Genomic DNA, 27,392 nt, shown 5'->3' with positions numbered 1-27,392 from the left:
CGAACATGGTGAAGCAGCTAGTGTGCCAGAGCCTTTTCTTTTGGAAATAGCAGCCTATTGAACAATACAGTCGCCCAGAATAGACCCCATTAACTTTTGGTGTGAATCCAGATAATCCGAGGATAATCCGGGTGGATCCAGGAAATTTTTCTCACTTTCTCCACTTAATATGAAAACAGAAGGCAGAGTGTTGTTTGTTTGCACATATTTACGTGTTTCCTGTAAAAATGGTCAGGTAGGGAGGGACTAGATGTCGAAGTAGCTGACCGTGAACCTCCAGTGAATACATGCGATTAACATGGCAGCATCTGAGACCGCCGGCTGTCGACGACGGGGAATACAAGGTGTTTTTGTTTTTGTTTGGCTCCTGTCAACCCGGAGCCTGACATTAGTCAGCCAGTAGGACCGCTCACGTTAGCTGCATGGCTAAACGAGCAAGCATTGACTGTCTAACAGCATTTAAACTCCGTAAACCACCTCGGTACTGGCTACAGTTTGTGTCCCGACACCAGCTGTGTCACAAGTAAAGCTGCGTGACTGGATTTTTATATAAACATTCAAATAAATGAAGATTATGAGTCCATCTGCATTATTTTGTTGTCCTTGTGGACAGCCGTTTCACATCTGTTAGCTTCAGTTATGTGTGGTTTAAAACTAGAAGTGATACAGTTTGATATTTGAATAGTCTCGACTGAATTCAAGGGGATTGTTGGGCCATGGCAGAGGTATGCACTCTACTGAGTGCCATTCTAGCTGCTGAGTATCTGTTAAAAGCAGCAGGTTGCTGTGTACGTGCACCATTCAGACAACCTGGAGACCAAGAGAACTTAATTTCTGAAACTGAAACTATGAAACAGCCACCACAAGAGATATACAGCATTAGTGTCCAGGTCTGTGAGGGTGATTTATTTTAAAGAGTCGGAACCGGAAATTGTACATTTTTAGCTGCATGAACTATAAATGCCACAGCAGACTGTCTTTAGTGCACTTTTATCCATCTACAGAATTGTATATTCAGCCACTTTAGCCCTGAATAATGTCATTAAGTACGTCTAGGGACAATGCTAGAGAGGCTTATTGCAAAATGCCACCATACTTATATAAACTCCTCAGAAACAGAGTGTAATCATTTTCTCGGGCTTGTAGAGCTGCAGCAGCCACAGTGACCGTTAACAGCAGTATTAAGCTGGTGGAGATGGTGGAGTCTCTAACCGCTGTGCCCTTCGTCCACTTCACGTCTTCACTAATTGGTTTCCATTATCTCGGGTGCATTGTGAAATGAGTTTGCCCATCAACGCTTCATGTGCTGTTTTGTTTGTGCTGCAATTCTCAGATGGGTAGCAGAGGTTTAGGAGTTCAACAGATACACGGTGTGACCTTACAGCACATCATCACATATAACGACTCTCACCACATACTTCACACTATCTCCCTGCTGTGGTTTTTAGGTTTGAGGGGCAGAACGTTCACTCGGGTTCACCACTGGATTACAGTAACACAGACTAAACTTCTGAGAGTGTAATAAAAATCAAGATGGTCTCTTTAGCTTTATTTGCTGATGTGTTGTCTTGTGATATCAGGACGTATAAAACCTAAATCAGCTTCTTAGTATGAATGAAGACGTGTCACATAATCACAGGAAATGTGAGTGTTGATGGATTGAAGAGTCTCACAGCCGAGGGAGTGATGCTGCTCCGTCGTCTGCTGATACAGCAGCGGATACTTCTGTATCTTGTTGCCAGATGGCAGCAGGGTGAACAGGCTGTGGTCGGGGTGGTTGCTGTTGCGATGAACCCTCAGATCAACAACTGTGGAAGTAAAAGGGACGAAACATGTGGGTCAAGTGGGAGAAACCCTGTAATATGACTTTCTACTGTCTTGCAGTATGATGACGTGAGCCACTGTGTCATCCTTGTCCTGGGTGGTTTAGTCCCACATGCAGTGGTCCGATCAGGCTGCTGAATATGGATGAAGCTATATGTGGAGGAGACCTACTAACTGGACTTGGCTCATCTGCCCTCAAGGATGTCTGCATGGATGTCTCATCCTCACTTTCCCCCAGTGTCGAACACATGCATGTCGTATGTGATGATCAGCCTCTGTGTGTCATTCAGGCTGGATGCAGATGTTTGCCTGCAGTGCATCACATGCGTGAAAATCATGTTGTTAACATCAGATGATGGCCATATTTTATCCTTTCATCTCGAGTGAACAAAAGGATCATACATCCACATTTGGTTATTGCAGAAATACAGATTGATGTTTCGTTTGAGCGAACAATCAAGTCTGAAGCTGAGAAGCTTTTGAAAAAGACAAAATATTATGTGCCAAGTTAAATGTAGGTGGGCGGTGCTGAAGACTTTACAATTCACTGGAGTGCGAAGGGCCTCCAGGGTAAATTTAAATGGTAAAGGAGCTGTGGTCAAAGTAAAAATGGAAATTGCAGGATTTTAAAAAAAAAAATACATTGAATTAGACAAAATAAAGTCCAACGTTTGGAACTTTACTTAGTTCAGTTCTGTGCCTGGATCGGATGCATAACTGATAACCGGTGTAGATTCAAAGTTGCGAGGCACCAAAGATAATACAAACACAGCCTCGTGCCAGATGTATAAAAGCCTGAAGCTACATGCAAAACGCGTAGTTCACTCTTCTTTTTAACTGTTAATAAAACAGTGTCAGTCGTATCCTGGTGTGAGCTGGAATATTGATTTTTTTGATCTAATATAAAATCCTGAGTTTGCATCCAGTCAAGATTGCTGAAAATATCAAAGCTCGAAGTAAAATGTTCCCCAAACTCTCTCTTCCTCGTATTATGCTTCTGCCTCTGCAGGCAGAAAGGTTGTTACATTCATCCAAAGAGATGAGGTTTGCTTCTGCCCATGCAAACTGCTTTATGTCCTTTATGCACCACGTTTGCACTATAAAGGTGCTTTTCATTCTCCGTGTTATCATCTGTTGCAATTCAGCACATACTTCCCTCCTACAGAGAGAGAAAACAGATTTTTTACCAATAATCTGACTTTATGATTTCTGTTTGATAATGGAAGCATCTCTGCCAAGGCTTCACCTTCTTATTTTATTCTTTGATTTAAAAAATGTGCAATATGTAAGTTGTTTTAAAACATTCAAAAAATTAACTTCACTTAACAGAATGCAAAGAAATAACAGTTTTAACAATATGACAAAGACGTCTGTGTATTGTGTTGCAGAGATATCTATTGAAGTTAGCATGCTAACCAGTTAGCCCCTAACCACTGTGTAACATGATAGTCCATCGTCAGCACTCCCCTGGTGCTCCGAGCTCCTCGTCAGGGCAGAGTCACTAACGACCGCCAGCTGCACTAAGTGAACTTGCTAGTTAAAGTTGGCTACAGTTAGCAGCCATTAGCGGTTACTCTGGTGATATGCTGCCCTCTATGTGTTTGGAGTATGAATTCGACAGGTGGCCAACCAATGAAAATACTTTGTATAGTAAAAGACAATCATTGGATGCATTTGCCTGATTTTTAACAGTTAAGTTTGGTGGTTCATGAGAAAAATTGGATCACAGAAGCAACATGAAGACGTCACTTTTGGTTCTGGGGAGCTCTGATGAGCATTTTTCACGTTCGTTTTCCATTCGAGAGCGTAAATGATCATCGTGAATATAACTGGCAGATTATTCGTAATGAAAATAATTGTTAGTTGCGGCCCAACAGTAGTTCTTCAGACATTTCACACAAAAAACAGATCTCAACCTCGTGGTCGCACGAGAGGCAAAAACTCAGTCTGCACAATGTGGAAACCATGAATGAATGGACAAGTTGAGGCAGCCTGTCAGTACCGGTCGTCTACTCACACATAAAGTAGGTGGGTAGGTAGGTTTTTATCTTTTTTTCTCCAAGGTGACCTTTGACTGCCTTCAAGATAACATTTTACAAACCCTGAGCGGTTCCACCTCCCACACGGCTCCATCAGCTCCTCACCGGCTCGTAGCATGTGGGTGTAGGAGAGTGTCAACTATTGACGAGCTAATCTGCATTTTCCATGCCTGCTCTGTTTGACCTTTGCAAATATTGATTTTTTTTGGGAGGAGAGGATTAGTGAAGCGCGGGAGCTCAGTCAGTGTGAGTACTAGTGGCTGCCCTCTGGTTCAGATTATATCACTCTAAACACACACACACAAAGAACATGTCAATTTACGCTCGCGCTCAGCAAACACATTTGTAAATGCAGCGACTGACTCATCAGTTTGATGGAGCCTGTATACATGCACCGACATATATATTATCCAGGGCATTGAAATGGGTTTTTAATAAATGTCTCCTCACACAGGAGACTGATACCTCCCGAAGAGCAAATTTGCAGTGCTGGTAGTTTCTTCGCGGCCCTGCTTGGCCCCTTTAGTCTGTCACGAGTTGAACGTGTTTGTCAGATAAAGAAAGAAACTAATTTCCATGATCCCTTCTTAATTACTTCTCATGCATCATTAGTCCAGTGAGGTCTCCTAATAGTTTCAGCCGGGCGGTCAGAGAGTTTATAGATGCTGTTGTCTGCGTCTGCAAGACTGATGTCCACGCTGCACCCATCGATCATCGCGCTGTCATTTTCATAGGCTTCGGAGTTAATGGGATGGAAATATTAGCAATTTCTAGTGCTGACAGAAAATAATCTACAGTAGTGAAATGAGCCTGAATCATCATCATCACGGCGCCTGCTGATAATTGAAGAGGCTGAAAAAGTGTCGTTCCAACGAGCCTCGCGTCTGGAACACATAATCAACTGTAAAGCTACTTTGCGCCTTTGTTAAAGTCCATCTCATTAAATTAAAAATGGGAAGAAGACAAACACGACCTTCCTCAAGAACACATCCTCGCTCTGTGCGCTAACAACACACACAGGAAGAAGGTAATTAAAATGCTTACAAACATGTTGGCACAAAGAAAAAGTGGCCCAAAGCCTCTCATGTAAGCACAAAAACTGCACCGCTGAGATGCTTAGCCTCTTTTTTTTTTTTTTAGTTCACTCTGATGCAACAGCGTTTACACAGTTTAATTATGAGCCTGTCTCACTGGGAAACAGTGGAGCGAAGGAGGGGTTATTAATGGAAATAGTCCTGAGAGATCAGTTGTTAGTCCGCCCTTTTAAAAAGCGGTGCTGGTGAGCAGAGAGAGGGATGGAGGGGGAGGGATGGAGCGAGGTAGGTGAAACGGTCCTCTCGGCTCTTGAAAGATGATTAAACGAGTTCGAAACAGCCCCGAATCTTTCTGACAGGGAGGCGATTAGCCGACGAAGCGTGTCAAATTAAGAGAGCGTGAGATGCAGATTCCACTCACACTCAGATTGAATTCTTTCACACTTTCGGGATGACTCAGCTCATAATCCCGGGCAGGATTTTAATTTCAATATAACACCCCTCCTCCCATCCCCCCAGTCTTCGTCACCACATGTGCTTCCAGCCTTAAGAGGTATGAATTAAAAAAAACAGGCTGCATTTTTTTTAAACATGGTGAACCTCGCCTTCAGTGGTGTTGGGGAAATTGTTTTGTCGCGTTGCTGTGATGTTTATTGTGCATTACGGCTGCGGTGCATGAATACAGAGGATGTTAGTGCGCCGTAAAACCTTTAGAGATAAAAACTGTAGTCATTAACATATTTTATAGGCTTTGATGGAGCTGTTGATGAGGATCGGGGCCAGTGTTTACATTTTTTTAAATAGAAAACAATTGCATATGCACATATGTAGGTGGTTTGGGTTGTAGGATGTAGAAAATGAAATCACAGTATAGAAAGTGATACTTGCTTTATTCCCCGCTCCTCCTCAACCCTTTAGAGTAAAAGCTGCTGACAGTTTAATGAGTCAAAGCTGAACTCCTGGATTTTTTTCCATGCAGCCCTCCAGAGATTAATATAGAGGAGTAGCTTATTTTATCTGTATTAATCTACTGAACTTCACACATGTGCTTTTCAGAGCATACAGTGTTGAATTTACATTTAAGGAGGTCTGTATATTGTTATATTTAAATCTGAGACTCTCGAGTGAATCATAAAACCAAGATGTTCAAAATATGTAAAACTAATGTGTGAAATTGGGGCACATTTAAAATCTGATGTTCAAAATACCAAAACTAACGGGGAGTACAACTGAGAGCAGAGACAGAGAATGCAGAGGAGCTGAAATCGTTCTGCTTAGCTGCAGAGGGCTGTGAAATTGAGCGTGCTGGAGTCTATGGGAGGAGACGATGGTGCCACTGAGATGACCATCTCTGTGTTTGCACATGAGGTATGGGACGGTCAGTGTGAGGAGGGACTCTGCACAGTGTAAAATAAATGGTCTGTGCGTTAATTGTCTTTTCCCAAACTGCACTGTATGCCTCACTTGAAAGGATCAATGGGTCTGGAGATAAAAGCTCTTCTCACAGAGTCTTTAAGAAAGTCTATAAGCTGCTGAGATCGTCTCCGTCATCTGCTTTGGGACATCGTTACAGCCTTCATGAATATCCACCTCAGAACTCGCTTTTAGAAACACGTTTCCATTAAAACATAAACTTTAACTTTCTCAGTCTGTCCCAAAGACAGCTGGATTGTTTCTTTTTTTTCCTACCAACAGCGCAGGACAAAACAAGAGTTTATTCATTAATTTAATCTACAGCGGAGATATGAAAGCAGACGGGGACGGTGCTGTGCTGCCTTCTTTTTTCCCCGGGTGATTTCGTGCCCGGTAGGAGACCGAACAGCAGAGTGAAAGCGAGGGAATCAATCTGAACACTGATGGTGTCGTTCTGTAGCTATTACACTGTGCAATCAACATTAGCTTCATAATGACACATTAAAGCAAAAAGTGTGTCTGCTGCCAGTTTAAAGTCCCAAATATCTCAGATAAACTTATTAATATTCTGAAGTTTAGCTGCGTTTTTCCCCGACTGTCATGTGAGAAAGACAGTTTGGAACTTAATCAAGGAGCATCACGAATAATGACTGCTTAATTATAATTAAAATATAACAAATTAATAACCAATGAGTTATGTTTCATTTGTCTCATTTGCTAACTAAAACTCTAAACACTGAACACGTAGGTAGTAATGACATGCAGCTTAAGCCGGCCTAATTAACGATGCATCCTGTAAATTAAGCTAACGTTACCTAACACTTCGAAAATGTGCCGTGTACTGCACTGGAGGCACGGGGGGATGTTTGCTCGAGCTAACCCTCTTTACTTTTCCAGCATCTGGGGAAACGATAGAAAGACTTTTCTTGGTCAGAGGAAGCTGCAGCAGTTATTACCTGTCACATTATTACTGTACATTTACTGCCAGAGAGACAACTCACTGCTTGCAAGTACAAGTAACGCGCCTCTCAAACAGCATTAACGCGTCATTATGTATTATTATGGGCTTTGATGGATTTATTTTGGAGGTTTGCAGAGGACAGGGTTTTGTCATACAGCGCATGAGAAGAAAGCAGTCGGCACTTTGTATTGCGGTGCTCAAACACTGTTTTCATCAGTCCAACGTTCATGAGAAATCATCTTAAAATCCACTGAAGAACAAAAAAGCCCTCTGAGCTCTGGGGAACAGGAACGAGAAATAAGGTTATGATCCGTCAAAAAGAAAAGCATCGGAGTGAGAAGTCCTCGGGCTCTGTGAGGAGACACTGAGCTTGAATTGCCCACAGAATCATAATATATTTACTCTTTACATCTGAATGTGACGGTGCATTGTCTTCTTGAAATATGGTCATGGGTAGACAGTTACAAGCAGACGTTAAGTGTGTACATCAGCCAAACACTGACAGGGTTTGTTCTGTTTCTGCTGGTGACATCGTCGGTGGTGTGACAATAAAACTGCGGCGACATACATACGCACATGATGTCATTTCTCTCTGGGAGCTGGGGGGGGGGATCGCTGCATTTGTGCTTTCTAATACGGGATGTCGCGTAAAGCCGACGGGCCTGTTGTCTTTGATCTCAGAGGGTTTTGTTCGCGGTCGATGCGTTGTTGTTAGTGGGAGTTTGAGAATTGACTGCATGGCCTACTTTTTCACGACAGCATTCTGTCAGCCGTCTCGGGGATTGCTCCCTGTATTGTCTACTGATCTCTGCTCAACAATCCCTCTTGGTTGCTTACAAAGTGGCCCAATCAGCTTCCAGCGTGCTGTCTTAGTGTGGAAAGGGTTAAACACTTTAAGGGGAAAAAAAAAGATCATGAATCCATCTAGTAATCATCTGAGGTTTCAAATCTATTGTAAGAGCAGTGAGGTGGCGAGGCGGCTGTTTATTCACATCACACTGTCAGCAGTGAAGAATTAGGTAGGTTCCTGTCCGGAGGAACAAATTGAACTCCTGCTTTGATATATGCTCTGATTGCAATTGCTTATGTTGGTGTGAGCAGCTTGAACTGAGGTTCATTTCCACCAGCGGATAGCTTGGCAGGTATTAGCGTGACAAACGCAAGCCAACAAGGGAAGACAGACGACAGGTGTTGGGCCGGTATGTCATATTTCACATTTTGATTGAAGGACAAACCCCCCATGAGCTACAGTACATCCTCGTGTTTTCAAGAGGAATAATAGTAATGATAATACAATGAAATAATCCAAGCGACACAAAACAATCAAGATAATAACATTCATAAAAACACACACAGCATCTCATCTGCACCGACCTAATGAGAAGAAAAAAAAAAATAAAATGAACACCGCCAGATAACGAATATGATGTCAAAGTCTTCTCATGAACTGAAAATAATAAAAACCAGAAGGTAAACAGAATCCAAAGTAAAATCAAGTACATTTAATGTAAACAGGCAGAGAAGCGGTGAAAAGCAGTAATAGATCAGACGCTGTCGGTAAGAAGCGAGCAGGTTGTGCTGATGGATCGGTCTAATCCGACTGGAGCTCAGCAGGAGCGTCCGGGCTCCTACACCCGGCTCTCCATTAGTCCTCCACCGTTTCTCATTTCATGCATACGGAGCTGTTATGAATTTGTGCTTCAATGTAAAATCATTTAGTGTGTTTACTGCAAATCCTGTGTTTCTGTAAAGCTGCCTGCCTGTTCTGGCTGGTTTGTGATGCTCTCTCTCTGGACGGACCTCTTGCTCCACGCTGTGTGGGTATCCTGCTCACACTCCCAACTAGGGATGCAAATTTGAAGCAATTTCTGTAATTGATAGTCATCGATTAATCGTTTACACGTTTTTTCCATGATAAAATGGTTTCAACCACTGACATGCTCTATACTTGTTACTTGAATTTCCACATTTTAATTGAAATCCGTCGCCATTCAACTCTCCCAACAAAATCCAAACCGTATTGAGGCTACAAAATAGCTAAATATAATTTTATATATTTGATAAGTACAAGCCAGATGTGGACAGTGTAGCTCAACACCAGCACATTATCAAGTTGAAATGGCTGATGAACGTCTGTCCGATATTCACTCTTCTTCCAGTCTTGACCTGGTCTCCACTAGCTCCCATCACTTACGAAGTCATACTGGAAAATGTCCAAACCTAAATGTGAATCGATTTTTATTGAGCTGGAAATTAGCATGGTGTCACTTCCCCTTGTGTTTATGACAGCAGTTCCCCTTCAGTTTGCTGTAACAGTGCCTAACGCTGTTATAGCCCCAATAGCACAGCAAAGGGGAAATATATCTGGAAACAGCGCCAGTGAGCGAAGGTAACAGTAATGCACTGTAGCAGTAAAACTCTGCACCCAAATGACTCCTGAGGCACACGTTAGCCTGGATACTTCTGAGCACTGACAACAGAAGGTTTTTTAAAATGATGCTGTCAAGTGACGACAACTTTGGGGCCTGCAACTTCCAAGATGTTCTTGGGCCAGATTTGATAAATGATCCCTCCAGTGAGTTCTGGGTCTACCCTGGAGGTCTGATCCCAGTTGGATGGCTGAAGCCCCTCAGCTGGCTCCTTTTCATCACCAAGGAGCAGCGGCTATACTCCCTATCTCTAAGGCCGAGCCCAGCCACTCGACAGAGGAAACTCATTTCGGCTGCTTCACTTCAGGATCTCATCTTTTAGCTCATGACCACAGGTTAAAGTTGAACGTAGATCTCAAGCTTTGCATTCCAGCTCAACTCCCTTTTTACCACAGTGGTTCGGCACAACGCCCACATTACTCACCAAACATCCGGTCAATCTCACGCTCCATTTTTTTTTTTTTACCATTCCTTTTGAGCAAACCACCATCTTCAGGCAGAGAACAAGAGCCTCAGACTTTAAGGTGCCGACTCTCATCCCAACAGCTTCACACTTGGCTGCAAACCGCCCCAGTTTGTGCTGAAGTTCACCGTCTGATGAAGCCAAAGTACGTACGTCATCTACAAAATTCACGGCTGCAGTTCTGAGAGTCCCTAACCGGACTCTCTCCTCACCCCAGAGACAAGGGGCAAGAGTGGCGAAGCCCAACACCCAATGAGAAGGTGTTTGACTGTGAAAAAAAATATGGACTGACAAAGAAAATATAGGAAAAGGAAAATAAAGGTTAAAGTATTTTTACGGTTGAAGAACCTGACAGTGTGGGTAAATGGATGCAGAGACTGTAAAGGGTTCCTTGTGTTAGTCTTTAAGAGTGCAGGTCTCGAGTGCATTTAGAAGTAAGGTTGGTTTCTTCACAGCTGTTTTCAAAAGAAAGCAATTAATGGAAATCATTCATGGACTATTTATGCCTTTTACTGGGTAAATGTGCTGCAGGCTGTCGGTGTGAGGAAAGTTAAATCATCTTCCGTACTCTGCTGCTGTGTTTTGAAGAACTTTAGCAGAACTTTTCTTCTTCGTTCTGTGCTGGAAGCGTCAAATCCTTGGAGGTTTTTCTGAGTAAACATACTGTAATCCCCCCCCCACAAAACACTGCGTGAGCCGGCTGTTTAGATGTAAACGAGTGATGATTCATGAGATAATGCCTGTTTGAGTGGGGACTGCGGTGCTTTTCCCATGGTTCCATGCAGTGGAGAGCTTTGTCATAGACTGGAGGGTGTACAACAACAGTAGTAATAGTAGTAACAACGCAGAGCCTTGGGCTGACTGGTAAGCACACAACACTCTAACAAACCTAAATCATCCAGGGACAGCTAAGTAAGACGGCTCAGCCTCGGTCCTGAGTGTCTCGGAGCTTACCTGACCTCTGTCACAACTGTTTTTGTCTGATTTTCTATAATTAGAGGACTCGCCGAGGCTGCCAGCACACAGCCACTGGTCTATTCCCGGTCACAAAACACTCAGGCCTGTGTTTGGGTAAAGGGCTCCGAAAAAATTGCCAGGGAGGTAGAGAGGTTCATCCGAGTTGTATAACAGGCGTCAACACGAGGCAGGAAAGAGCGCTGTGATGAGAGGAGATGGCACTAATGATGGTACTTGCCTCGTCCTCCAGGGCACAAGAGAGGAGAGCCTTTGCAGTTGGAATGAAATACAAATACTCAACTTGGTGGCAAAACAGGCAAGTTACCATGTCTTTTAAAAAAAAAGGACCGTACCAGTGGTTGTGCATGTTTATGCCCAAATAAGAAACCAATATTTGCCTCCACCTTCCATCCATGCAGGCAAAGATATCATTCAGCGATATGAGATGGATGAGAAGTTCGGATTGGAGCGACCGTGCTCAGTGAAGCACTCCGCATTTGTGGCAAAAACATTCTAGCTTGGAGGGACGAACAACTTAGTAGTCTTTGCTGCGTACCTACAAGAGAGCGCTGTATCAGGATGTAGGTTCATTCATTGCATTGATGCCTTGGCCCAGATCCCTCCAACAGCGCTTCCAAAATGTCCCATCAAGCGCTGTTGTTGATTGCATAATTCAACATGTCTTACAGCCACACCAGAGGGTGTTTTGGTCGATCTGATGATGATGTCCTTTTAGTGTCCCCTCTTCTTGTTTCCCGGCACCATTTCCTCCTCAGAATAGTCAAACTGATACACTGCAACAGTCATCCTGCTGAAACCGTTATCGTAATACGTGTCGTCTGGAATTGTCTTGTGAAAGTGCTGCTACTTTGCAGTGTTACTCCATTACTAATTACTCTTGTTGTGTGATGTTGTCTCTTGTTGTGTTTACTTCCGGCCTTCTTCACCAAGCTCTGACATTACACAATGTGATTGGTCGGTTGCAATGATTATCCTGGAGCGACATTAATTATGAAGCTCCAGGAACAACACCAACACAGCGATATCAAATCATGCCCGTATTGCTAGCTGGACTCATCCATGGACATCCACAGGACAAGAAAACAGATCTTGTGCCTCACAGAAATTATTGTAGGGGAGGCACAAGATCTGTTTTTATATACAGTACAACAAGGCTAGAGACGAGGCTAGTTCCTAATTGGCCGTGACGTTCCGGTTGGTTTGGGTGTGTTTATCACTTGTACTGTACAGTAGCCACCCTGACCCTGGGGAGGGGGAGCGTCTGAGCCTCCACTGATCAGCTCACTGATGAGGTGGTAATGCAGTATGGATTTTTTCTTCAGTCCTGATTATGTCAGAGCGCTCACCGAGCTTCTCTCTCATACAAACACGTCCCACAGCCGGCCTGTTGCAATATAGTTCAGTTACATTCTCAGTGAGTGGTCATTTTTTTCCTAATAAGGGTCGTCTGACAAACTGATCAGCTGGAACATGCCTGAACAGCTGTAAATCTGCGGTGCACAGTGAGTTACACTAATAACCTACAGGCTGCCATCACTTCAGTCCATTGGTGCATGTGTCCCCTCACTGATACCTGCACAGAGTTTTCTTTTCTCATGACTCGGTTTTCTGGAGTGTTTGTAATGTTTTGGTTTGTTTTGGCTCATTTACTCAAAATCACATAAACCTGACAAACCCTCAAGGCCACTTCCCAAACACACTGTTTTCTGTTCGTCCGGTCCATTAGGTTCACTCCATATTCCATGTATATTTTACTGTGGCATCAACATGAACTTGCAGAGACTTAATACTTGTTGAAGTAAATATAGCACAGAACTTAATCCAACACGCTGAACTGCTGCTGCAACGATTAGTCAAATGATTGATGAGTCGATGTGCAGAAAATAAATCAGCAACGACTTTGATAACCAAATAATTGCTTCAGTCATTCGTTGCAAGGTAAGGCACAGTGGTGCTTTGAACCAAATGTTAATGGCAGCATGACGATGTTATAAAATGCTAATGTTTAGCAGGTGTAATGTTAACCATGTTCCCCGTCCTCGGTTTGTGTGTTACCTCGCTTTAACATCAGTACGGCGGAGGCTGAGAGACACCGATAATGTTTTTATTTTTTGAGTTTTTTCCACCTCAGCACCCTCCAGGCTTCGTATACACCGAAATAAAGCACAATTAGAAATTTAGACCTGATGATGGTTGCTGAAGTTATTACAATTGCTCCTGAGGGCAGCACAAAATGTCTGTACCAATTGTCATGATGAGCCATCCAATAATTGTTGATGATGGTGCTAGAGGAAAAAGCATCAAGTCAGCAAGCTTCATCTTTTGTACCACATTGTGAAAACTGTTAAACATTTCAGTTTGGACCAAAGTTGTGGACTGAACATTACCATCCGTTCCTCTTGATGATCACTTACGAAGCAGCTGCTGTTTGCCCTTTTATGATATCTATGTTTCCTCCCTGTGTAATCATATTTAATACAACTTACCTGGGTCTTTTAGCCTTCTTTGTAATCATCGTTAGGCTTATTTTCATCCATCTCGAGCTTACCTCTCTCATGCAAGCTGCTTTTATTATCTAGAGCTCAAATCTCAATAGTTCTGTGCTTGTTTTGCACTTTTGAAAGATGCATGTAATAGTACAGGTTTGACCTTTGGTGAGGTACAATGTGGGGAAGCAACAGGGGACCTGCTGCTGGCAGAAACCGGAGCCATGATAGGAATGATTCCACATGAGCGACATCGGCTTCACAGATGCGCTCTTTCATCAAATTTTCAAATGAACCAGTTACGGAACAAATTGCAAAAATAACCTTTTTCTTGTAGGATGGAGAGGCGGCACCACTCGCACACTGCCATATTATTTCTTCTCTTTGATCCTCGCCACAAAAATAATCTGAAACATGAACCCTTGTATAAAGAAAACCTATCAAAGGAAACATTTTTATTTAGCTTAAGAGGTGCTGGTTGGTGATATCAGACCAGCTGTTTCCAGTGTTGAGGAAGAAAGTGAATAATCTTCACAAAATGAACTGTTCCTTGACTCTGCAGTCGTTAGTCCTTGAAGGACCTGCAGCACCAGACTGTGTGCCAGATATCATTTCAACATTTCTTTCACTCCTGGCAACAGTTGTAATTGCATCTGCAGTTGGCGACGCTTGCTAATTAGGAAGTTATAAAAGTAAATGAAGAATATATGTACATACAACTAACAACTAACATAATTAGCATATAATAAGACTTTCAAATGTGTATATACCAAAAGGCCAGTGTGCAGGACAGTCCAACTGCTGCAGTGTCCTCTGTTGGCTGGTGAAATGTGAACATTTTCATCCAGTTGGAAGTGTTTGCACTGCAGATACCCAAGTACTGCTGCAAAGAAGAGATGTTACCTCAGTGCATAAAAGGCACTTTAGGGTGACATAACAAATAATGTGTCTGGGCACTGGAAGTACAATTGATTGTAGGTGAACAAAGCGCCGATATGATTTCAGGGGGTGATTTAAAGCCCAGTTTGCTGCTGATAGTATCTCTGTGAAGACGGTGACCTCTCAGGAAAATGATGTTCAATTCTGGCTGATTGTCTTATTTATGTACTCCATCAGTGGCAAACGTGAGCAAAGCATTTTCTCCGTTTGATTATCCCTTTTCAAAATCTCTAAAAAGATCTTATAAAGCATATTTTGAGAACAGGAACAAACAGCGTGAACAGTGCGAGGCTGATTCAGTCTATTTATCAGTAAAGTTGGGGAGAAAATTTGAATTTCAAATGCTCAAATTTTCCTTCTTCTCCATTTAAAGAGAGTTTGAGACATGTCTGCTCTTGCAGTGAGCATGTTATATTTAAAAGGGTAATACAATATGAATAGAACAGCTTCACGTTCCCAAAATACACAACAAGACTGCTGTTTCATATAAAAAGGCAGAATCTGCTTGTTTCCTCGTTCGTTTGAGCTAAAAGTGTCACAATCACTTTTCATATTTCTGCGAGTATTAGTTTAAAAAAAAAAGGGAGTCGATCAAACCGGAGCCAGTTTTAATTAAAAGTGTAGAGAGTTAACTGTCTTGTATCCAATGCTTTTCAAGATGGATCATTTTTTTCCCCTCAAAGAAGCGGCAGAGCTCAGGTTGCGGCATCGCTGCCAGGAAAGCAGACAGGCAAGACAAATAGATTCTTTCAGCCCTGCTCTCACCCCCCAACCAGACGGGATGAGTTTGTCTGTCATGCCCTTGTGAAGAGAAGCCGATGGCTGTCCTTCTGCCTGACAGAGTAACGCATCGGGCACCTGTCCATGCTGCTGCACGCCTCAGTAGACGCTATCTTGTAACTGTAAACTCCCCCTCATCTGCGGCTTCCCTTGACGATGCCATGACAATATCACAGGAGGGTTTTACCTCCTCTTTCTCTGTATCTTGACATCTGAAGCTGCTTCTCCTTGTAAAAGCAGAATCATTTTGAGATAAACTACTCCTGTCCTTCCAAATCCCGTCTTTCTACTGCCGCGGCTGTGCTATCAGATCCTGGGGGGGATCGATGGGCTGCTGGTAAGAAGACTCCGGCTTCACCCTCAGTGAACCAAGCACTAATTATCCATTCAATTCAGTGTCAGGGAGCGGCAGCGAGCACTTCGTTTGACAGTCGTCTCCGATGTTTAATGGGACCTCCTCCCGGCACAAATGTAAAACCACATCTTTAAAAAACAGGAGTGTGTATCGAGAGTGCTGAAAAGGCAAAGTGCCGTGTTCAGCTACAGTCCTGTAAATAATATGTGGCTTTTTCAGATAAGCTCCATGATATGACACAGTCCATTAACTCTCAGTCGCAGGACTGCTTTCTCTGTTCTTTGACCTCAATATTGAATTTGGGCTCTTATATGGGATATGTCAGATGGTGGTTCAGGCATCAATAGAACATCTCCTGGATACCTTCCTCTCAGTGAGGTTATTATTGGTACATCCGACGTGCTAAAAATAGCTGCGGCTCATGGGATTAAATATCCCGATGGGCCTCGGAATGATTTGGGTTCTGCAGTGTGGATAGACGAGAGTTTCCTTCCAGGAAAAAACGACAGAATCGTCGTTTCAGCAAATTTTTGCTCAGGTGCCAAAGCCCATCAGCAGCTGAGGGAATTATGACTCCTGAACGTTGGGAGTGAAGGAGGAAGCGGTGTTATCACAGAGCCACTAAACCCCGCGGAGGGAGAAGGTTGGAGTGCTTAGATGGGTCAATTAAGTGTTGGGTGGTGACCTCCGTTTCCTACCAACACTCAATATATCTATATTTAAAAAAAACATGACCACAGTTGCTCCCTGAACACAACCAAGTTCTTCGCGATTCGATTCGTTTTCGATTCTTGGCTGTCGGATTCGATTGAAAATTGATTATCGAGTGCCCTATTTTTCACTCTTTTCCTCCAATTTCCTGCTGAACCATTAATTGGGGTCATTAATCTGCTGATTTACAACACGAGACACAACTGGAAAGGAAGATAAATCATCTGCAACCTTTTAATTTGGAAAAAGTTTAACAGCATCAATTCATTAATTAATTCATTTGAAAGCATGCGTGCATGTGGATAACACAATAAGGAGGTGTGTTGTGCTGTGTTATTAACGTTATTACTGCCTCTGTGCTACACTGTTGGCTCCGAGATCTATCGTTGTACAAGACGCTGAGCAGAGTTTTTAAAGGTTAAACACTGAGCAAAGTGTTATTGTAGTTATTTTATTCATCATAACGTCACGTGACGACACAAAATGTGTTAAACGACATGCTTGCAACCGCTGCCTTGTTTGAAGATGATCTTCAAGATAACTCTAGCGTGTGCGCGCTGTAAAGTGTCCAGGTGCTGCTCTACCCTCGCGGTTTAGTTCCACCTTTTTTTGTTCCGTCGACGTCACTACGCTACTAATGAACATTTAGAAAATCTTTTTTTTTTTTTACATTTGTGAATCGAGTTTGAATCGTGAGAGATGAGAAACTTGATTAGAAACATTTAATAAAAGTCCTGTTTACGGTTTGAGTGGAATGATTAGAAGAAGAGGAATGAAAAATGTTGTTGACCTCGTCTTAGAGAGGAACACACACTGAGACGTGAAGTGTTTACCAACCACTTGTATGATTTCCTGTAATGAGTCTACCTCTTGAACGAGACTCTTCTCTTATTTTTTTCTCCTCTTTCTTTCTCTCAGAGTCGGAAACACGCCAACAAAGTGCGGCTGTATTACATGCTACATCCTGTGGATGGAGGCTGCCCTGCCAAGAAGCTCAGAACAGACAATGTGAGTCCTCCTGTGTGAAACTGTGCTCCGTGCTGCTGTGTGTCTCCCCACGGTGTCGGTAATCACTGAGAAACATGCACACATCAATCCACAAGCTTGCCAGTCTCATATGCTAACCCTCACTCTTAATGGATTTTCTGCTTTTCCCAACACCAGTGTGACCACCCCCGCTACCCCCCCGCTCCCCAGAAAGGCTGACAGATAAACAGCAGTACCGCATTTCTAGACCAATGAACAATGCGACAGTGACAGCGCTTCGGTCTGACGCATTAAACACAAAGACACATTGTGAGGTATTCGGCCCTCCCAGCCCTCCCTGTCATGTAAATTGGGAGTACATGATGTGTTTGACAGGCGCAATTATGTGGCCCGTCATTTCCTGTTCGATAAGTGATGTGTGTTGGTTGTTTTTGTGTAGCCTTTTACCACTCAAAAGCAACTTCTGGTCCCTCTGTCTCCATGAGGCAAAGACAAAAAACACTCAGATAAGCATCACAGTGTTGAGATTTCACGGTGCATGTTGAGATTTCATGTTTGTGTCACACTGAAAGGGGACGTTTCCCTTCCACGTTCCTTTCAAGTGGCGTTTTCGGGGTTGGCGTGGTGTGATGTGATGTAGGAAGGGAAGAGAGGCTGTGGAGAGACTGATTACTGGGGAGTTTGCAAGATATCAGTGTAGAAATCTGGGCTACTGGACCAGATAAGGACACATCAAGAGACGCTATCGCTTTCTCTGGCTGCCTCCGCTCATCATCCGGTCCTGCTGTTACGTTTGTTTCACTGTACTTTCCCCCTCTAACCCAGTGCTCCCTACGCTGCCTCGCTGTCTTCTTTCGTTCCCATCTCCTCATCTGTCCCCACATGCCTTTTCCTCTCGCCTGCTCCCTTTTCCCCTTTCCACTTCTTCACTTTCCCACCTTGTCTCCTTCTCCCCCCTCTCCTCGTTTCTACGACTGTTTCTTTGATTAGATTGTTCTGCGATCTCTCAGACGCAGGAGGACTTGTACTCTTATCTCCTGTCAGCATTGTGCTGAAACTTTTATCACTCGCACTGAAATACATCTAATCAGAGCGAAGACTGATACGGACGCGGTTATAGGCAGCAGTTTGTGCTTCCCATTACTTACAACTCGCCGTCTGACTGTTTGATGCATGGTGTCATATTGTTTTTATGCCTCTGCGCCTGGTGATAACCATGGACAGAGGCGTTGTGTACATCTGTATGTCTGCACCATTCTTGTGAATGTGATATCTCAGTGTAGTGTTGACGAGCTGCAGCTACAAAAAGCCCTGTTTCTTAAAAAAGGATCTACGCTGCTTTTATAACCTCTATTGGAGGATGTTTTACGACTCTCAGATTCGACTTAGTCATACTCAAAAGTCAAATTGTGGAACTGTGTGGCTCAACATTGTCAGGAAAGGATTCAGAAAGATAAGAGATATCATAAAAATACCAAAATACACTGGAGGGGGGCTTTTAAGAGGTTATGTTATGCTTTTGGGTTTTTTGCCTTTTCCTTTATTGTGTTATGAAGCATTTTTGTGCATGTACAAAGTTCTGCAAAGTGAAAAAGTCCACACAGTAGGGAGTTACTCTGTTCCACAGAAAACTAATGTGCATCACTATGTAACAGGCCTTATATTAATACATATATTTATTATATCCATTTATAATATATACACACTCCAGTCAGTCAGCAGACATACAGTTGCTGTAGTGGCGTCATTTTAGATCACACTACCTTGCTCGGCGTGACCCGCCCTACTCTGCCTCTGATTGGTTTCATCCCGCCCGTTAAGTAATGCGCATGTGCAACTCTCAGGCGAGATGTCTCACTCTGTAGCTAAAACGGAGCATTCAAGACACAATGTGTAAACGGATGCTGCAGCGATGCACCATATGAGAAAAATAATGTGTTTTTTGAAAATTAAAGTATGTAAACCTGTTCTACTAGGACCCCCGAATAAAAGTATGAACCTGAAAATTTGCATAATATGATCAGATCTGTAACAGCCAACCACTAGGACAACAAAACAATGCAGATGAAGTCATAATCTCCATTGTGTTGTGGAATAATACATCCGTGCATTATTCCCTGAGAAGTTAACAAAATGTCAAGATCCATTGTCCGTCCAAGTACCACAGAAATCCAATCAACAGTTTTTGTATAATCCTGCTGACAAACGAGCCTACCGACCAAACAACAAACACACGGAGCTAATTATGACGGCATTTCAATCTGAAGGATCCACATTCTCACAGTGTGGCTGGAAATGATCAAAAGACATTGCAGACTTGAATTGTACGTGTGGGTTTGAATCTTACTTCTGTTTTCTGTGAGCAAGCAAACAAATCGAAGGAGCTGAAGTCAACAAATCATTCAACACTCCTTTTCTGTTTTACCATCAACTTAACACAATAGACTCTTTGCACGCATCGTTCTTTTCTTCCCGTAGAAACCATCAGTAAGTACAATCCAGCTATATCCCTGCAAGTGTCCTCTTTGTCTGAGACAAGACTGAATAAAAATGTCGATACGACACTGAGACTTCCAGAAAAGGATACTGTACTGACATGCATGTCAATACAATGACGACTTCCTCTTTTTAAAAACATACGTACCTTTTTCTTAAATACCTACAAAGTCTTCACTACATATATTACATGAGTCTGGACAGACATGATTGTAAGGCATCCAGCCTGTTTATGGTGTTGTGTTACTTGCTGATGTTCAGAAAATAAAATTCTCAGCGGTAACTGTTGGTAGTAAAACATATTTATGCAGAATCATTCAGAAGTTGGCTAAGTGTGTGAGGTAGAGGCAGTCGGATTTTTTTCCTCTGGCCTTTACTATTACTCTCAGCTGCTCTCAATATCAAAGCTGTTTGTATTTTGTGTTTGGCTGTCAGGTAGAATCTGTGTCTGCTTTGTAGCCGTTCTGTTAACAGGCATGGCGGGGAAATTGTTTCCTACATGGATACAGTTGTTTTACCAGAAACCGTCCATACTGCAGCGGAGTTAACAGGGAAACGGCTCATGTCGAGCGTTCAGTGCCGGTTCATGTGAGGTGACCTTGATGGCTTGTGTCATCTAAAGGCATCGGTGTGGGGGAGGGTTGCGCTCAGTGTTTCTTTGTAAGTCTATGATGTAAATGTCTGGGAGCTGCTTTTATCTTTGCAGAGCTCTGGATGTGGAGTCTGACAGCAAAAACACACATTTACACAATGTGTTTGTGCTGCATGTGCTGGGGTGAAGATGAAGATGAGGCATGTTTTAGGAAGAAGAATCTTTATTTGATCACATATCGTACAATGTACAACAAAGTCATACTCTGCATTTAACACATCACGAGGTAACAGTGAGCAACATCTACAGATTTTAGCCGGTGCCTTGGTCAAGGGCACTGATATCCAATCGTACAAAATTACATTATTATGTATTGAAAACTCATTTTGATCTGATTTGAAATAAAATCCACGTGTCTGATGTCACTAATAATCTAAAAAGGGACTGATAATGTGTAAAGGTTGAGCTAAAGATGATACTGTCCAAATATAAATTCCTGTATTTCTGCCAGAGAGTGATATCTTTGGATAAGAGACATTTAAATAACGAGGCTATAGATATTAAATTTTAGTTATCGAGGTCCCTGTCCCTGATGATGTAAATCTTAACATGGCCCATGAAAATGTACTTTGACTCAGACAGCTGCTCATTGTGGTTTTTAACAAATGAAATGATGCATTTTGAGGGATTGTTTTATCCTCAGATTTGGTGCTCAGTGAGTGTAGGGGGAGTGTTTTTAAGACAACAACAGTGCACAGAGGAAAAAGATATATCAGACGTTCATACACACACAATACTTCTTAAGAGATACATTCATTTATTTATGATTTGGGTCCTTTTATGGAATTTGTTGACAGTTAACATAATATAGTGAATCACCAGATCAGTCTTAAATAAAAAAAATCAGATTGCTAATATTATTACAGAATGTGACACTTCACAGGTCAAAGTCAAATGTATTTATAGAGCGCTTTAAAACAAACAGGGTTTGTACCAAAGTGCTTGTAAAGAGATGTTTTGTCCTAAGTGGATTCTGCCCAGCTGCTCTGAAGCACTCCTGTGATTGATTTGTCGTCGTACAGTGTGTGACGTCGCATTTTAATCGCATTTTAAAACCACCTTCAAATGTGGTTTGGATCCAATTTGCAAAAGATTGCATTACCTGAGTTTGTCATTCAGACTTCCTGAAATCAATCTGAAAACAATCTGCATATGCCAAAAAACAGTTTGCAGTCTGAAGATAGTCTTAGTGTTTAACAGGCACGTCAACGACAAACAAAATATATGGTTATAAATTCTGATATAAAGTAACAGTATGATTATTCACATTTAATTGTGCAGCCGCAGGGTCAGGAGTCTTCATGAACTCTACCTGGTTGTCCTGAGCTTCCATCACTGCTCTCCAGGACGTGTACTCAGATCAGCATTGTGTGAAAATGTTTTACAAATTGTTCTTGACAGATAAATTAAAGTTTAAATGAAAGCTCAACTAATAGGATTAAGTCAAGGACCATAAAGTCTCTAAGCCCGTTCAATAAATCAGCATGTATTGCATTTGCCCCGGGGCTGCATTTTGTTTTTAGACATTAGGTTACAAACTCCGATGATTTGTAAGCCTCTTGCTAAAGCTTGCATATCCCAGGATAAAGTCTGCCGCGGCTCAGGCAGGCCCATTTTAATAATGCCACGAACTGAGGGACTGCTTTATGTATCCTGCAATCCACACCTATAAAAACTACAATAAAATGCAGCTCATTAAGTGTAAAAGCCTTTTGCCGAACTGAAATTCAATGCAAATGCTTCAACTTCAGGATTTTTCCTTCAGGCTATTCCGTCCTAAAACTATTGTCGCTATGGCTGCAGTGAGATGCTATAAAAATGTCTATATGAGGCATCCATCAAACCAAAATTCAGCTGTAGCACGTTTCCATTTGACACCCATCGTTGACGAGGAGTGTCTGCTTATAACGAGATGCCATCCACCAGGACAACAACCATCAAATCTGCCCAAAGGGACGCGTTCCCCTCCCTGTATGCAGCACATTTCACAAATCAACTGCCAGCATCAGCCCGCTAATGGACCTCGGCGGGATGAAGACAGAAAAATCTCAATGTTGTGTAACTCGCTGCAGAATCCTGTCAGGAGACGGGAATGAGAGCCACGGGAGGAGTTCGGAGCTGATAGAACATCTCCTCTGAGCCACGCCGCTATTCAAATTAAATCTACCTTGGGGTTGATATCTGTTCCAGGAGAGACGGAGATGGGGGGGGTGGGGTTGTGAGGTTGGGATTTACTATCCTTCACTCTCTTCTGCTGCAGCTACTCGGCGTCCCTCTGAGGGTTCGCTGGCTGCAGCCTCTGGATTCTGTTTTGAGTCATCTATTATGTATTTGGATCATGGAGATGAGTCCAGTTTTTCACTCTATACTTTACACAACTGAGCATCTTTAAAGATGAGTAGTCAAATGAAGTGGGTGAAGTTATAACCACAACATTCACAGTGGATTTTAAAGACTGTATTTAACACCTTTTTATAGAAAATGGGTCAGTCATGGAGGGACGCGTTGGTTCTGTTGGTGGCAGGGCCTCATGGTGTCGGCTGTCACCGGCCAGTTGGGTCAGCTGCTGTTACATTTGCTGTGGATCGAAGTGGGAAATGCATGCACCACCAAACCCCAGTCACAGGAAACACATTTCTAGCCACACTCACTGTACAGCTCTAGAAGATGGCATTGTTGGTCCGTCTGTTGGTTTGTCCGCCACTTTGGTCCAGACTGATTTATCTCAACAACTGCAATGACATTTTGCTTAGACACTCAGGATCCCCAGAGGATGGATCATATTGACTTTGGTGATCGCCTGACCTTTTATGTAGCAATACCAGCAGGTTGACATTTAAGCATGTGAGTGAAATATCTCAATAATTATTGGATGGATTGCCATGAAATTTGTTACAGACAGACGTTTGTGCACCCCTCAGGGAATTGCAATAAATACAAAGGATCACCTGATTTCTCGTCTTCACCCACAAAACTCTCATTGCTTTTTTAAACCTTGAGCTTAAATTCCCATCTGCCCCGGCTATACTTTGTGTTTGTGTTGTGCCTATAAGCACGCACAACTGATTGTAAACATTGTAAACATTATACCTGCTGAACATCAGAATATACACGTTGTCAGCATCGCTGTGCCCAAGACGGCCTCACAGAGCTGCATCACTGCACACTCCTGTCCTTGTGTTATTTTGTGGCGGCCTCGGCCAGCAAACCAATCACCAGGTCAAAGTGCACCGCTAACGTCAGTCTGGAGGCTAAACTGCTAATTAGCTGCAGCACGTTTACGAACAATAACAAGGACCTTTCTTTCTATCTTTAATGGTAGAAAACTTTAAAAATACATTTAAAAAACATTTTTGACTACACAAAGGGAAAGGTGATATCCAGTCGCACACCTGAAACTTACTGTACATTAACTGTGGTTTGGCTTTCTGAAGCAGGTCGACAACAGGCGTGATCAAAGCAGGACCTGCCTCACACATCGTTTCATCTCTGTTTTTTCAAGTGTCACAATAAATCTATGTTGGGTCTGCAGGCTGACCTTAGGCTCCTGGTAAAAGGGCACATTGCCCTCACAGGAGAGGGCTCCACTTAAACTACACAGATGTGATGCGACCAGGCTGTGCTTATAAGGTGGCACCGTCTAAAAATACACGCGGCAGCACCGCCTCCAGAGACTGTGGGAGTGCGTATGGCCTGGCACGGCCCGCGTCTGGACCTGGTTGAGCTGATGGCATCTGACAACTGTACACGCTGCTGGTCATGCTAGCTGCTGTGATAACCTGCTCTCATGTGGGGAGGGAGTGTCACGTAGCATGTTCTCAGGGTTTTGAGGATTAAGAAGGTGAAATAGTTTATACATGTTTGGACCAGCGTGGTTATGTTCTGGTTAGGTTTGTTAGAAAGTCAAATGTGCAGGACAGAAATACATGATGATGAAATACAGGTGATGTTTTGTCATAAAACAAACCTGAGAGACGAATAAATCTGTATCCAGGCTGCAGTTTTGCCAGTCGGGGATGTGTCCAGCGTTTGTGGTTTTTAAGTTGTTATTGCAGTTAATTCAGTATTCTGTTCAAGGCAGCAGCTGGATGAACACCAAAGACTTTATATTAGAGGTCGACTGAAATGTTTTTCTCTTCTTCAGGGTCGATACCGATAACTGATAAACATTTGCAGTAGAAATAAAAATCTTAGTGTCAAGTCGAGAATAACCAGTGATGGAACGTAACTAATTACATTTTACTCACGTACTGTACTTAGGTACAATCTTCAGGTACTGTCACACTGGAGTAGGGAACGTGGACCCTAAATGCAGCAGACATGAAGTGCATGAGATGACAAACACGAAGGAACATCAGGGGAACGGGAGCAGCAGGAGAACAGAAACTAAGCAAGATCACAGAAACAAAGATCGACAAAGAGCAGACAACCAAATAAATGATAGAATAGAGGTGCAGGTGGAGTGAGGCGGAGAAACACAGGGTTAATGAAGGGAACAACACTACAAACAGGGAGATGAAGTGCAGGTGTGGAGGGAAAGCAAATGGGGGAGAACTCAGGTAACAGGGCGGGGCTGATTAAACAGATACAGGATAGGTCAGAGCATCAGAGCCAATTTAAATAGATTTATTTTATTGGCAATAGACACAAAAAATACTGATAATTAGAGAGATGCTGAGTATCGATCTCTGATAGCTTTTTGTCAGTCAGCACACACACAAATTCCCTCAACTAAAAAAGGACTGGGCCCCAACAGAGCAGAGTTTCTGGCCGACAGTCTGTTGGGATGAGGTCTGCAGTGAGTCGAGGACAGAACCAGTCTGACCCGGGTGTCATTCCCCACCTCTCTTAAGCCTTCACAAAATGGGCGTCGTCACACCCTGATTGGCTGAGAGGGCAACAACCCAAGCTGCTTTCACTCATTAATTAGGAGCCAGTCTCCAACAGCCTGCACACAGCTGATCTGAGTGCACTGCGATCAATACAGAGGGTTTAAAACTCAGACTAAATTAAAAAATATAGCAAGTCTTACACGATGAGACTGCTACACATCTTTAATCAACTTCAAGCTGATCTATTTGTTGTTATCGTCTGATCTGTTGTGGTCACGCTGTGTGTGTCTGTGTGTTGATGCCATCTGTGAAAGTATATACACACCAACATATGGTGAGACACTAAACTACACCACAGAAGGACGTTGTGTTGAATCCCCATGAGGTGTATTTAGTGTATTTTTATAGGCCACCATTCATAGTTGCCAGATTTATTTTTGCAGAAATCCCCGGCATAGGCTGTGACATTATAAAACAATATTATCATTAATAAGAATGAATAACCAAACTAACTAACTTTAATTAGATACAGTCCATACTGCAACTGTTGGACAACACCATGAGAGGTACACATATGAGAAGACACAGGTGAAGCTCACAGTTAAGACGAATACGCTTCCAGCATCGGCACCTTCATCATTTCCTCGTGTGTGCTCACAGTTGCCTGGGAGTTGCCTAATATCGCACTGAGCTCCCAAGCATCCACTGAATTACTGCCCTTACCTCCGTCCAAATTACATTGAAGAAATAGACTTGAATATCCAAGAGGCAGCTAATATAAACCGGGACAGCTCGGTGTTTGATGAAATACCCCTCGCAGAATTGCAGCATGAGGCGACGCTGTTAACCGGGAACAAACAGCTCTCCACGTTTACACACTCGCTCCCAGGAACCATCGCAGCTCCGTTGGTGGACGTGTTTTTATTGGTCTTTATTGGTGTGTTGTCTGAAAGCTCTGCTGCTGTAGACACTTGTTAAAACTACAGTTTGCATAGATGGTTCCTCAGATCCTTTTGTTCTGTCTTATCCCCGGGGTTCGGCCCACCTCAACCAGGAGATGGTAGTTTTAATGTTACAACAGCTCAGGAGGAGACGTCCTTCTCCCACAAAGCTACATGCAGTAAGCAGGTCTAATGATGGCTACAGACCGTGGTTGTGATTGGTTTTAACATGTTTCAGGGCAGATTACAAGGCTGCGCATGCATACAACATGAAATTAAATGTATGCCAAAGGAAAACACGGCCTCCTGGCAAATAAGCTCTTTGATCGCCACACTAACTCACTATGGGAGTATCTGCAACACACAGTTTGTATTTCCTGTTCAAGTTGTCATTCTTAAGGTGTTACTAGGCAAAATCAGAATGCAGACAAGAGCTCTGAGAATCTTTCTTTTGATAGTAATGTTGGTGATTTAACCCTCACAGCAGCTGAAAGAGGGACATGTGAAAGAGTAGCTGCCCCCTACCTCTACGATAGCTGTCAAGATGCCCTTGAAAAAGCATTTAAACCCAGAACGGCTCCCCGGAAGCTGCTCTGTTGCCAAAAGTAGAAGACTATTGTTGTATTCTGGTGGTGTTACGTCCCTGTTGGCTCTGTTAAGTGGACTGAGTCTACAGTCATGCTAGCAGCTCTGTTAGGTTGCAGCTGTGCTTTGAGATAAATGCTAACGTCAGCGTACTAACATGCTCAAAATGACAATACTCATGCTGATGTTAAGCAGGTAATGTTTGTCATCTTAGTTCTGCTTATTAGCTTGCTACAGTAAAATTGGCTAATTGAGGTACAAACAAAATAGTTATAAGGCTAATAGAGATGTCATTAGTTTTCAGGTATTTGACCATAAACCAATGATGGTGCTACAGTTCGCCCTCATCATTATTATTGGGACTATGAACATCTGTGCCAAACTTAATGACATCCATGCAGTAGCCTCTGAGGCATTTCACTTATAATTACTACTGGCAACCTCGTGGTGACACTTCAGGGAAAGTCAGAGGATCAGTAAAGTCAAC

The 27,392-nt window shown here is 42.9% G+C and overlaps 1 protein-coding gene across 1 annotated transcript in view; it reads left to right on the top strand.

The window, feature by feature from the left end:
- zmat4a (zinc finger, matrin-type 4a) overlaps positions 1-27,392 on the top strand; it is a gene marked incomplete at its 5' end in the record, with an annotated part of 106,783 nt that overhangs the window by 24,454 nt on the left and 54,937 nt on the right. The window contains 1 exon segment of the mRNA XM_084361051.1: positions 17,331-17,420. Within this exon segment, the coding sequence (XP_084217177.1) occupies positions 17,331-17,420 (90 nt within the window).

Source organism: Pagrus pagrus (genome assembly GCF_965226575.1).
Source record: "Pagrus pagrus genome assembly, chromosome: 8".
NCBI classification, from domain to species: domain Eukaryota; kingdom Metazoa; phylum Chordata; class Actinopteri; order Spariformes; family Sparidae; genus Pagrus; species Pagrus pagrus.
Note: the sequence above shows the minus strand (reverse complement) of the source record. Positions and strands in the feature narration are given on the sequence as shown.